At 41.2% G+C, this 13,471-nt stretch overlaps 1 protein-coding gene across 1 annotated transcript in view; it reads right to left on the bottom strand.

Annotated features, from left to right (window-relative positions):
* HADHA (hydroxyacyl-CoA dehydrogenase trifunctional multienzyme complex subunit alpha) overlaps nt 1-13,471 on the bottom strand; it is a 41,242-nt gene that overhangs the window by 8,998 nt on the left and 18,773 nt on the right. The window contains exons 10-13 of the mRNA XM_043917377.1: nt 11,715-11,771; nt 7,472-7,581; nt 3,476-3,610; nt 1,243-1,414 (exon numbers count right to left, since the gene is read on the bottom strand). Of these exons, the coding sequence (XP_043773312.1) occupies nt 1,243-1,414; nt 3,476-3,610; nt 7,472-7,581; nt 11,715-11,771 (474 nt within the window). The remainder of the gene's footprint in view (nt 1-1,242; nt 1,415-3,475; nt 3,611-7,471; nt 7,582-11,714; nt 11,772-13,471) is intronic.

A 13,471-nucleotide genomic window follows, 5' to 3' on the forward strand; every position in this document is an offset into this window, starting at 1 on the left:
GATCCCTCTTTCTTCTTTTCCATGATCACTAGCTTCCCAACTGCTAACCTTAACAAACTTCTCTATACATGGATCCTCCCAAGCCCTGATTTTCCATAAGCAAACACCAGCATCCCGTCAGGTGGCAAATGCTCTTTCAGTGGTGAATGGCTGTGTGTACTTTTGCCACCCCTCAGCCTTCCCTCCAGTGCCTGCTGGAGTGTCCCCCGAAGCCCCAGAAACACTGGGTATACATCTCTGCTGCAGGGCCACCTCAGGACAGAGGGGACACGCACCTATCCTGCTCTTCTGAATATTCTCCTGCAGCTGAATCTCCACTGCACTCTGTCTAAAGCGAAGACTTTGGAACGTGTGTTTCACAAGCAGAATTGGTCCCAACCGGAGCTGCTGCTCTTTAGTTTCTAAACCCTCACTCTTGAGTAGAGCAGAGATTGTCCTCAAGTGTCAGGAGTCTTAGGAGCACAGCCCACTACTTGAGACACCTGGAATGTTGCCAAGTCAGTGCCACTTTACGTACACTGTTTACGGACCTCCACTGTTTACTTCACTGTAGGTTAGTCCAGGCCCTGGTTCCACCTCTCGTCTGGAGTATTGCCACATCTTCTTTCCTCCTCCTTCATACCACCTGGTTTAAGTACTTGTTTTGTTCATGTCATCCCATCTCAAGAGTTGACTGTGCACAGCATGTGGACTCAAGACCAAAGCAGCATTTTCCACAAAATGAGCATCTGAATCCTGCCTGGAGAGTGTTTCTCCCCTATTTCCTCTGCTGCCTAGACCTGAATCAGTTGAGCTGTAGCTTGCAGCCAACTTGAAATGCCAAGATGTCAGGCTACGGTCCATGAGGTTATCTGTGTATGTCTGGGTGACTGAACTCCCATGTCAGGCTAATGAACTCTGTGCTTCAGTTAATAAGATACTTGTGTGTCTTCCCTGAGGACTTTGATTTGATCTTTACACACAGTGTGCACAGGTTCACATAGAAACTTATGTCTGGGGGGACACAGTTTTGAAGGGCACCTCAAAACTGCTGTAGAGCCTGCTGTGTTCCCCTTTGCCTGGCAAAGAAAATAAAGCCACTTTACCTTCTCCCATCCACTCCCCACACAGAAACAAACAAAACCCCTTACGTTTGGGCCCTAAAAACAGAACCACGAGTTTCCTGTAGTTCTTTTAAAGAACCCTATCTCCGTGTTCTCCACTCACTGCACTAGGATTCAGTACCGCAGACCCCTTATTTACCGCTTCTACTTCCTTGAGAACTCTGTGCTTAAGGTTGAGGTCCTCAAAAACTGCTTCAATCACCATGTCGGCCTTTTCAAAACCCCGGTAATCAAGCTGCCCAATCAAGTTGCTGAACATGGTATCCCTTTCAAATGATGTCAGTGTTTTCTTCTTCACTTTATCATTCAGTCTGGAAACAAAACAAAACAAAACACATCTCTAGTCAGAGTGGGAGAACAGGAAACTAATATTTACTGAGTGTCCATGGGCCAGAAAGTATACCGTGTATTTTCTACCAATTCAGTGAGGTTAGCTATGCCCCTCCCATTTTGAGGGAGCTGAGCTGCTCAAAGAAGCTCAGAGGGACTTGTTAAGCGAAAGTAGTAGGATTCAGACAGGTTGACCCTCACATCCACAGTCTTCCTACTACAAGACGCCTCTAATGCCCAACCTGCATGAAACAGCTAAATCTGCCAGAAGGAGTAAACATGAATACCAGAATGGCAAACAAAAAAGCAGCTTGAGTCATTCTCTACCTACAACAGGGGGAGACAGCCAACACGGGTCCGAGACCACATGACTTTATACTTGCTTCCATGTCATTTTGTTATTCTGTAACTGTGATCTACTGGAGGACAGAGACCCTGCATTATGTCTTGTATTCTTAATCCATTTCCTGGTCAGTACCTAGTAGCACACTATATTGATTACATAAAACATTAACTCAACATTTCTTCTTCCCCAGAGAGCCAAACAAGATTCCTGCTACTCAGACACTGAACTGATTGTTTTTATTGCCAAGGAAAACAGGCTCTCTTAGGTTTCACTCTGACCACACTTTCAGAATAAATGACCTAGAGTTTTCCTCTGAATTAAGAATGAAGCTGCAATCCATTCATTAGTTTCCTTAACAAAAGAAAAAGCCATGTGGTAAGTTCAAAGTAGTAGTCAAAGTCTTAAAGTATGGATTCAAATATCCTGGTTTCTGGCAGCTATGTTGGCAATCAGCAAACAAGATGCCTGTGAATGTTCAAAGCATTATTACTTGCTCTAGTTCTGATGCCTAATGGAACTATTCCTAAGGGAGGACTGGAGATGTGTATGTCCGAGTCAACAGTGCAGTGAGGGGCACTCACCAGAGCCTGATGTTTCTAAGGCAAAAAGGGAAACCCAGGACAGCTGGATCCAAAAGAGATCAAGGAGAAAAGGTTACTCTAGAGCAGCAATTTCTCATTTGGGTGACAGAATGAAATGCTGTTTGGGAACACTTGCATGGCCTCAGGGCAATGGTTACCAAGCACGTGCCATTTTTGGGCTCTGAGTCTCTTTTACTACAGCACCTTGCTACCTTGACATTAAGATAGTGGCTATCTGCCAGCATGATTAAACCTGCGAAGTGGTGCATGATATTATGGCAGCAATATATGAGCCTCTCTGCAGAAAAGGGGTAAAAACATGTGTAAGCTACATAATTCATTTAAGAAACAAAAAGCTCACTCAGCTAAAAGTCACATGTAAGACAGTCAAAGTGCAGACAGCCTCAGACAGTCCATTACACTGGAGCAGAGAAATGAGCTGAAACGGATTCCCAGTTTTGCCAAGTTTACTGTTCCACTTTTCCCCTCCGCATTATGGGTGTGGGGGTGGGGTATGAGAAGGGGGATGGGCAAGAGGGAGAGTAATATTCCCCTTTTATTAATTCAGAGGGAAGACGTAGACACAGTCCATAAGATCCAGACACTATGGAGCCAAATCAGTTAACTGCTTCTCCATGGTCATGCCAGTCAAGAAACATGAGGCTCACAAGTGCAGATCCCAGCCCTATCTTCAGGATGCAATTACACGTGTCTTCACATCCCAAATCTCAGTTCTTTCCATGGACACACACAGTCATGCTGTTTCAATATTCTAAAACAATACAGCAATTAAAATTCACAAATACGGCAATTTCTAGTCTGATACCAAAGCATAACATACATGATATTTAAAACATCTAATATATAAGGTTTTCTCTTCTGCACTCAAAGACTATAGACCCCAATGATGTTAATGATTTATAATAACATTGTCTGCAACAACAGCAAAAAAAAAAAAAAAAAAGTGAAAGAAGGAATTAGTGTTTCTCAAAATCAAAGAAATAAGACTTAACTATGGAGTATCCAGTACAGATCATGTTCAGGAAAAAGGAAACTGTGATGGCGAAAATCAAAACACATTCTACTCTCCCAGCAAAGGCAGAGAGCAGGCTCACCCTTTGAACACCTGCTGCTGTCCCCGACCCAGTGCAGGCAGTGTAGTGTCCTTAAGTATGGTCTGTAGGCCCTTATCCACGGAGACTTGAGCAATGCCAGCTCCCATCAGCCCTGCACCAAGAACAGCAAGCTGCCTGAAAGGAAAGGATGAAATGACTTTTGACAAAAGCTTTTAATTCAGTAAAAAGTGGAATTGCCCAGGTTATCATCTAATAAACCAACTAAAGCAGCGACAACAATAAAGTATTTAAAATCATTTTTATCTACAAAGATACTTTTCATAAATGACAGATTTTTAAAGTTAAATCCAAAAATCCATTAGATCTAAAAGAACTGGTTTAACTAAAAAGAATTATACTGATTTTCAATCATTTCTGAGATGACTGAAAACAAAACAAAACAACCCAGATTATGCTTAAATTCACGAGTACTTTTCTTCAAACAAAGGCCAACTTGCAGTGATGGGCCCAAAGACTAATTCTCTTTTCAACTACTTACTTGTTAGTGATTTTGCTATTTTCCAGTCATCTTTCATTTCTCCTGAAATCTGTGCCTTTATCACGCTTTACTTGGATTGGTTCAAAAGACTTCCCTCAAACACCTCCATACATGCCTCTAACTGCCTTTTCCAGCCCTGAATTCCTCTGGAACTTATCAGAACCATTTGGCTTATACCGCATTATTCTGGAACGGCTTTCATGTACATTATTTTTGTCTCCTCAACTAAATTCTAAGCTTTCTGAGGGACAGAATTCATGTCTGAGGACTCTTTAGTTTTCCATAGCTCTGGAACAATATGCCATTTTTCCATTAGTAACTAAAAAAAAATTTTCAGAACAACTTCCTTCATTAAAGAAGCCCAAGTTTACAGCACTGCAGATCTAAATCAGAGCTGCTTCATTCCTAACAATTCTGATATTCAAAAATCTTATTCAAGACCTGAAAAGAAAACCTAATTTCAACTCCAGGGAGCATCTTTCAAATGCAGTTTTGTGATAATACACATATTTTACATGGTGAGTGTTAAGTAACTGGAGAACATGAGAAAAATAGGGTGGAAAAATATAAAGAATAGGAGCTGAAAAACTTGTTCATATATTTACTGCCTCGAAATTAAAAAATTTTCTTGAGAAATGACCCCACAAAAATTAAGACAACCACAGAAGAGGAAGAAATTTGCAACTTGCATAGCAGACAAAGGATTGCTACTAGGGAACTATAAAGAACACACATATCAATAATAACAACCCAATAAAATGGGCCAGGGTTTATACAAAACAATTCACAAAAGAAGACAGATTGCCAATAAAATGCCCAATCTCCCTAATAATCTGGGAAATGCAAATTAAAACAAGAGACTCTCCCCATCAGGTTGGCAAAAGTTTAAAAAGTAAATATGAAGGTGAGGATATAAAAAACTGGTTCTTTCATGCGTGGCTGATAGAAGTATGGTGGTGGTGGTGGTGGTTTAGTTGCTAAGTATACTTTGCCCTATAGAGGAGGTCAAATGTATTAAAACCAAAAATTGTATCCTTTACTCTATGGCCCAGTAATTCTACTATCTATTCCAGGGAAATGGACTTGTGCATAAGATGATATGCTAGGATGAAGAGTCATGTAATGTTTACAATAATAAAAACTGGGAACAACCATCAGTCCATCAGGAGGCAATGAAAAGGAACAAGTTAACTGGTATGTAACCATCATACACTGTCTCTCCCCCAAGTTGTACCACTGACTAAAAAGAGCCAGTTACAGGATCCATACTGATAGATCCTTTTTCTGTTATTAATAAAACATTCAAATCATAAACACAAAACAGATTCATCTAGAATTTAAAAAAGTTTTTCTTAAAAAGGATAACAAGAATGCATTCTTCGTATAAAAAATTATTTTGTGAAAAGAGAAAATAGGTAAGGAATTCAAATTACCCCCCAAGGGAAAGGGGAAGAGGCCTAGAGAAACAGAAGTGGACCTATTACTGACCACTAGGGAAGCAAGAAGGGGGATGCCCTTTCTTCAATTTATTAAATTTTCAGTTCAACCTAAGTCTGCCTTGCATACCTTATAATTTATTCTTCATTTCTAACATGATGTCATCTTTTCCTTCAATTTATTTCCCCAAGTTAGGTCAACTCTTACATCATCCTGTTTTTCTGTCTGTTTAGTTCTGAGTTTTCGAATTTTTGATTCAAAGTAATTCTTTTTCTTATCTGCAAATATTTACTTAAGGTCACAGAATTCAAGTCTGGGAGCATTCTGCTACAGTTTTCTTTTGCACTGTGGTGGTTTTGGGGGCAGAGTTTTCATAAGCTTAAGTATTTTGATTCTCATTTGTTTCTTCTTCCATGGGTTTCATATGCATGCTACCTGTCTTTTCCGTGCATTGGTACACAGTAACAGCTTCTCCGGGTGGTATCACATACTCCCTTCATGTAACAGTAAGAGTTACAGGCAGACCAGAATAGGAGTTTGGAGTAGCTAACTAGGTTTCTTAAAAGTAAATATCTATAATTTAAAATTTAATGGTAAATTTTTATAGAATGTGTGAAGAAGTACAGATTAAAGTGGCTATCATCATTCCAGTGCAACATGGAAGTAACTGCTCTCAGCCACTGAATGTGATACTTGGTGGTTCACAGGCAGGTTGATACCGATTGATACAGACTGATAACAGGTAGATAGCGATCACCATGTGTGCTGGACAAGCAGTGAAGACTGTATTTCATATTCTAATTTGGAAATCAGTCCTCTTGGCAAGAATCTTATCTGTCTCACCTGGACTTCTTACTGATTTCCTCGTCTGTTTTAGATTTGAATTTCATTAAAGGTGAGAGAAGACTGTATAGGAGAAGGAAGTAACATTAGCTGCTTTCACAAGCCCCTTTGTGTAATTCAGCTAGACAGTGTTTCTCAACCTTGGCACGACCGGCATTTTGGGCTGGTTACTCTGTTGTGCGGCTCTCCTATGTACTGCAGGATGTTGAGCAACATTCCTGGCCACTGGCCACCAGACGCCAGTCCCATCCCTCCCTCCCCAGTTGTGACACCTAAAAATGTCTCCTGACATTGTCAAATGTCCTCTGGTGACAAGAGTGCCCAGGTTAAGAACCACTGAGCAAGAGGGTGAGTTTGGGGACATTATTAAACTTCAGATGCTGAAGAGCTATTTAGGCAGCATAACACTGAAAGCCTCGCTAAATAGAATAGACAGGAAACAGGTAAGGGGACTCAAATACTTAGGCTGCAAGCGAAACAAAGGACAAGCCTTTAGCAGCTAGAATAAGGCTTTACGGTTTTATTTCATTTTTTGCTGTCCTGAGCCCTGTGGGGTCTTAGTTCCCCAACCAAGGACTGAACCCAGGCACCTGGCAGTGGAAGCTTGGAGTCCTATCCACTGGATCACCAGAGAATTTCTAAGGCTTTATGTTTTTTAATGACGGAAAAGTATGAATTCCCAGAGATGGTATCTCAAGTCACAGGGAAAGACAAGGTCATCAATCAGGACACAGTGTGTGTATTTGGTTTAGGAAGGGGGAACCTAAACCAGATTTCCAGGGGACATCAATGGTGACACAAAAATGCCTCTATAGGAGCCACTAGAGAAGTCTGGAGAGCTTCCCAGGTGGTTCAGGGGTAAAGAATCCACCTGCTAATGCAGAAGACATGGGTTCGACCCCTGGGTTGGGAAGATCCCCTGGAGAAGGCAATGGCAACCCACTCCAGTATTCTTGCCTGGGGAATCCCATGGACAGAAGAGCCTGGCAGGCTACAGTTCATGGGGTCACAAAAGGGTCAGACATGACTGAGGGACTAAACAACAGAGAAGTCTGGAGAAAACTCAGCACAGGCACAACTCTGAAAGCCATAAAGTCCATGGTAGGATAGGGGTCTATACCAATCAGGGCAAAAGCGGTTTAGGGCAAGACTGAGGCATCAATGAGCTTAGCATGTGCTGAAATCCACAGCGACTTCCTAGGCAGAGTTGAACTTACTTAACCTCCTTCTGCGGAGCTCCGAATTTATTCTTCTTGCATTGGGTTTGACCACGGTAAAGTCCCATCAAGGCTTTTGATTCTTTGGTCATTGCGAGCTCTCCAAATCTCTGGAAAGTAAAGGGGAAGAAGAAAAGGTAGAGCTTCCTAGTCTTGGAGACGTGGATTCCTTCGGGTCAGTTTCTCTGCAGAGCAGGGGCAACATGTGCAAAGCCTCAGGTCCTGAGCTGCAGAAGTCGGTCACCTCCTGCCAAGTGTCTTTCTCTCACTTTCCTCATCTGTACTTCTGACGATTTGCTTTGCAAGGTTTTGGATATAACTGAGCTCTCAAGGTTCTCTACATCAGAGGTTGTGGCAACTTTTATCATGGAACTAGAGTGGACCAATTATCTCAACCACCACTCTCATTTTAAAGATTGGGAAAAGAAGGTTCAGAGAAATTAAGTGACCTTGCTCAAAGCCACCCTGCCTCAAAGGGGCAGAAAGCAAACCTGAACCCAGGCAGTAAGACTCCCAACTTCAGTTCTCTTTCCAAGGTAGTATGCTGCCCCATGTGATATCTACCACTTTAAATGTATCTTAACGTTTACAGAGAACAAGTCTCAAGTTAGTGGATAAGAGCATGAGATTTAGAATCTGTATTTGCAAGAAATCGGTTTAAAGCCTGGCCCTGCCACTTCCCAGTTGTGAAGCTTTCTTCATTCTTAAAATGGGAAAAACAATACCTATTTTACAGTATTGTTGTGGGGAGTCAATGAGAGCACTCGTAAAATGACTGGGTTTTGGCTATTACCATCATGAACATTACTAGAATCTACTGGTTCAATTACATGGTTGCAAATAGCATTTCAAAGAAGGAACCCCTGCTAATAATGCTACCTTCATGTCTGAATAGAACATGAAACAATGTTCTACTAATCTTGGTAAAGTAGGTTCTATTCAGTAAGTCAGTGATTTTTCAAACTACAGGCAGAAATCCATCAGTGGACATGAATTTAGCACAGCGTAATAAGTAGAACAGACAGAAAATACTGAGTACAGTGTACAGGCTGATTATTTTGTGAAAAATGCTTCAATCTTTGTGTACATATGTATACATATGTGCATATGTGTTGTTGTGCTTGGTGATAATGTAAAAGAATTCATCAGAGTGCACTGTGGTAAGCAACCCAGGATACAGAATGTTTTCTCTGGAACTTGTCCTGAGTTCTTCAGATACCTTTTGTTCTATTACTGGAAAGCAATCATCCAAAGAATAGCAAGGAGAGATAAGAAAGACTTCCTCAGCGATCAGTGCAAAGAAATAGAGGAAAACAATAGAATGGGAAAGACTAGAGATCTCTTTAAGAAAATTAAGAGATACCAAGGGAACATTTCATGCAAAGATGGGCTCAATAAAGGACAGAAATTGTATGGACCTAACAGAAGCAAAAGATATTAAGAAGAGGTGGCAAGAATACACAGAAGAACTGTACAAAAAAGATCTTCATGACCCAGATAATCACAATGGTGTGATCACTCACACTTACCTAGACATAGACATCCTGAAATGTGAAGTCAAGTGGGCCTTAGGAAGCATCACTACAAACAAAGCTAGTGGAGGTGATGGAATTCCAGTTGAGCTATTTCAAATCCTGAAAGACGATGCTGTGAAAGTGCTGCACTCAATATGTCAGCAAATTTGGAAAACTCAGCAGTGGCCACAGGACTGAAAACGGTCAGTTTTCATTCCAATCCCAAAAAAAGGCAATGCCAAAGAATGCTCAAACTACCGCACAATTGCACTCATCTCACATGCTAGTAAAGTAATGCTCAAAATTCTCCAAGCCAGGCTTCAGCAATATGTGAATCGTGAACTTCCAGATGTTCAAGCTGGTGTTAGAAAAGGCAGAGGAACCAGAGATCAAATTGCCAACATCTGCTGGATCATCAAAAAAGCAGAGGGTTCCAGAAAAAATTTCTGCTTTATTGACTATGCCAAAGCCTTTGACTGCGTGGATCACAATAAACTGTGGAAAATTCTGAAGGAGATGGGAATACCAGACCGCCTGATCTGCCTCTTGAGAGACCTCTATGCAGGTCAGGAAGCAACGGTTAGAACTGGACATGGAACAACAGACTGGTTCCAAATAGGAAAAGGAGTACATCAAGGCTGTATATTGTCACCCTGCTTATTTAACTTCTATGCAGAGTACATCACGAGAAACGCTAGGCTGGAGGAAGCACAAGCTGGAATCAAGATTGCCGGAAGAAAGATCAATAATCTCAGATATGCAGATGACACCACCCTTATGGCAGACAGTGAAGAAGAACTAAAGAACCTCTTGATGAAAGTGAAAGAGGAGAGTGAAAAAGTTGGCTTAAAGCTCAACATTCAGAAAACGAAGATCATGGCATCCGGTCCCGTCACTTCATGGCAAATAGATGGGGAAACAGTGGCTGACTTTATTTTTTTGGGCTCCAAAATCACTGCAGATGGTGATTGCAGCCATAAAATTAAAAGATGCTTACTCCTTGGAAGGAAAGTTGTGATCAACCTAGACAGCATATTAAAAGTAGAGACATTAAAAAAAAAAAAAAAGTAGAGACATTCCTTTGTCAACAAAGGTCCATCTAGTCATATGGTTTTTCCAGTAGTCATGTGAGGATGTGAGAGTTGGACTATAAAGAAAGCTGAGCACCGAAGAATTGATGCTTTTGAACTGTGGTGTTGGAGAAGACTCTTGAGAGTCCCTTGGACTGCAAGGAGATCCAACCAGTCCATCCTAAAGGAGATGAGTCCTGGATGTTCACTGGAAGGACTGATGTTGAAGCTGAAACTCCAATCCTTTGGCCACTGATGCGAAGAGCTGACTCATTGGAAAAAACCCTGATGCTGGGAAAGATTGAGGGCAGGAGGAGAAGGGGACGACAGAGGATGAGATGGTTGGATGGGATCACCGACTCAATGGACATGGGTTTGGATAGACTCTGGCAATTGGTGATGGACAGAGGCCTGGTGTGTTGCGGTTCACGGGGTCGCAAAGAGCTGGACACGACTGAGCGACTGAAGTGAACTGAATCATCCTTCAGTGATTGCTTAAAACTTCAAAGCAATCGAATTCATTAAAATCTGTAATCCACCAACTTGTTAGGAAGTGGAAGGGGTAAGGTTGGTTCCTGTGTCACTCTGTTTTCTTGTTTTAGTGGGTGCAAAAATTTCCCTTTTAGTTTACCAAAGGGAGGCTGGGATTCAGTTTTATCTGTAGGCCTAACAAGTTAAGAATCATATTTCCCTACCAGTGTATTCATTATGTCACAACGAATCCAGCCCAACTACAGAACAAAAAGTCCAAAGGATTCCTTTTGAAAGGATTATAACTCTGTCTCTGTTTTTCCTCATTATACCCTCGTTACTGAGCAAAAGTGAAAAGTGAAAGTCGCTCAGTCATTTTCAACTCTTGGCAACCCCATGGACTGTATAGTCCATGGAATTCTCCAGGCCAGAATACAGGAGTGGGTAGCCTTTCCCTTATCCAGGGGATCTTCCCAACCCAGAGAATGAACTCAGGTGTCCCGCACTGCAGGCAGATTCTTTACCAGCTGAGCCACAAGGGAAGTAAGGGAAGCCGTTACCGAGAGCAAGTTCAAATACTGGACTGGCCAAAAAGTTTGCTGGGGTTTTCTCATCTTTTTTAAAGGGCTTTAATTTCTTTATGTATATATGTGTAGGATTTATTTTTGGCTGTGCTAGGTCTTGCAGTGCATGGGCTCTCTCCAGTTGCGGCGGGTGGGGGTACTCTCTTGTTGCAGTGCTTGGCTCCTCACTGCGGGGCTTTTCTTGTTGCGGAGCACAGGCTCTAGGGTGTGTGGGTTTCAGCAGTTGCGGCTCATGGGCTCCACAGTGCATGGGCTCAGCTGCCTCACGGCCTGTGGAATCCCTCTAGACCAGGGACTGAACTTGTGTGCTCTGCATCGGCAGGTGGACTCCTAACCACTGGACCACCAGGGAAGTCCTTCCATAACATTTTAACGGAAAAACTGAAATGAATTTTTTGTCCAACCCAACATCTGGGGACTACTATGGTTTTCTCAGCATCTACTGGCTCAGTGAGATTAATCGGAAGAAATGACAACCACCAGAAGAAAACATTTTTTTTTACTAGAGTTTGAATAGTTTTTCTTTTTTCAGTTTTACACACAGCATTTTAGATCTTGGTTATCCTGTCTCCAATAGTAAAACACTGAAAGGAAATAATTTTACCTGAGATTCAGAGAGATAGCCAGCATTACTCCCTTGCTCGATTCCAGTCTTCACTACCTAAAAAACATAGAGAGCACTTGTTCCTTGTTGGAATGGACGGTTGAGATGTACAATAATGCTGAAAAAAGAATGCTAGTGTTGTTAGTCTTCAAAAAGTCAGAAGTCTAAACTGAAGTGAGAAAGAGAAGAGGATTGAGTGCCTTATTGCTTAAGACAGTTAATTCATCTCTGAGGCTACTGCTAAACCTAGCATAAAATGGAAGGAAATAAAATAGAAGGACAGAGAATCAAGGTCACAAAATGAAAAGCATACAGAGGTTCCACAGCTCAAATTCTACCTCTTTATCCTTTGAATCGTTATTTTGTCAGAGAAAGAGTTGTTGTCACCCCCTTTCTGAGTTCAAAAACAGGTTTATCATTTCCTCTTCACTCCCTTCCCTCCTCCTCAAATTATTCGTCCAGCTCCTCTCCTGTTTTTCAAATATGAGCAGGTCCCCTAAGTTCCACTTTCAGCCCTTTCTCTCTCTCCATTCATCCGTCCTCAGTAACATCATTTAGTTTACCACGTTAATCATGATCTCTGTGAAATCCAATTTAACTTTTGGGGTTAAGTACTATCCTAAGTACAAAGGCAAGTATAAAAGAAATAACTGTGTACTCAATCACCATAATTTATTGATGATTAAAAAAATAAATCTATATCCTTAACTGACTTCTCTGTCCAAACTACTGTTGCCTGAACTTCCTGAAATATCTAATCTCAACACTTCTGAAACTGAACTCCCTTTGGCAAGTCTTTTACTACCCCCATATTTTTGCTTTTACTATTCTATCTCAGGGTCTTACTCAAACTTCAAGTCTGAATTATGCATAGTTTCCTAGTTCATTGTTCTACTTTGTCTATTTCTAATTCATTTTTACTCATCACCATGAAGATGGTTCTCTATGACCTATATAGGACAAAGGTCAAATTTCTTAAATCATTATCTTCTAAAATATAGCTTCAGTCTGCCTGCCTGAAGACATTTCATAATCCTTCCACAAAAACTGATCTTGTTTAATGTTTCTTGAAGAGCCTCATGCTTTCCAACTTCTGTAACTTTATTCAAAATGCCCATCCCTACCTGGCACTATTTTCTTTTCATCTACTCTCTGCCTGTTTTTCAGGGCTCAAGTCAAATTCCATGAGGCTCTACCTAATTTCTCTGGCTCAGAGGGATTGTTCCCTTCTCAGTGAATTTAGCAATTTTCCTCTATCCTGATTATCTGGCGTTAACCCCCTGCAGCTGCATACCACCCTTCATCCTGACATCTGCCTTACCCCATATATGTGTTCAATCTCCCCAACTCAGACTGTCAGGTGAATGAGGGTAGGGGACCATGTTTCATAACTAATGTACTTTGGTGTCTTTGGCTCAAAATATATTTGCTGACCAATTCAGTCTCCAATTCTGAAGTCTTTGATCATATGCTCTTTAAAGCTTAGATTTTCCAGATTGAAGATTTTATAACTTTTAAAGTCTACCTTTAGACAGAAATTTATTCAACTCTGTGATGATTTTAAGTATCCTCCCTTATCTTTTCCAGAGCTTCTCTATATCATTACATCTATTTCATAATTGTGGCATTGGAGAGTCGATGAGATATTTTAGGTAATGACCAGAGTTTTGACTAAGGACAAAATACAGCCATTAATTTTGTTTCCACTACCTCTTAATTAATGTCTGGTATTTTACTGGCCTTATTATACTGATAAG

The sequence above is a fragment of the Cervus elaphus genome, chromosome 11 (assembly GCF_910594005.1).
Source record: "Cervus elaphus chromosome 11, mCerEla1.1, whole genome shotgun sequence".
Classification (NCBI taxonomy): domain Eukaryota; kingdom Metazoa; phylum Chordata; class Mammalia; order Artiodactyla; family Cervidae; genus Cervus; species Cervus elaphus.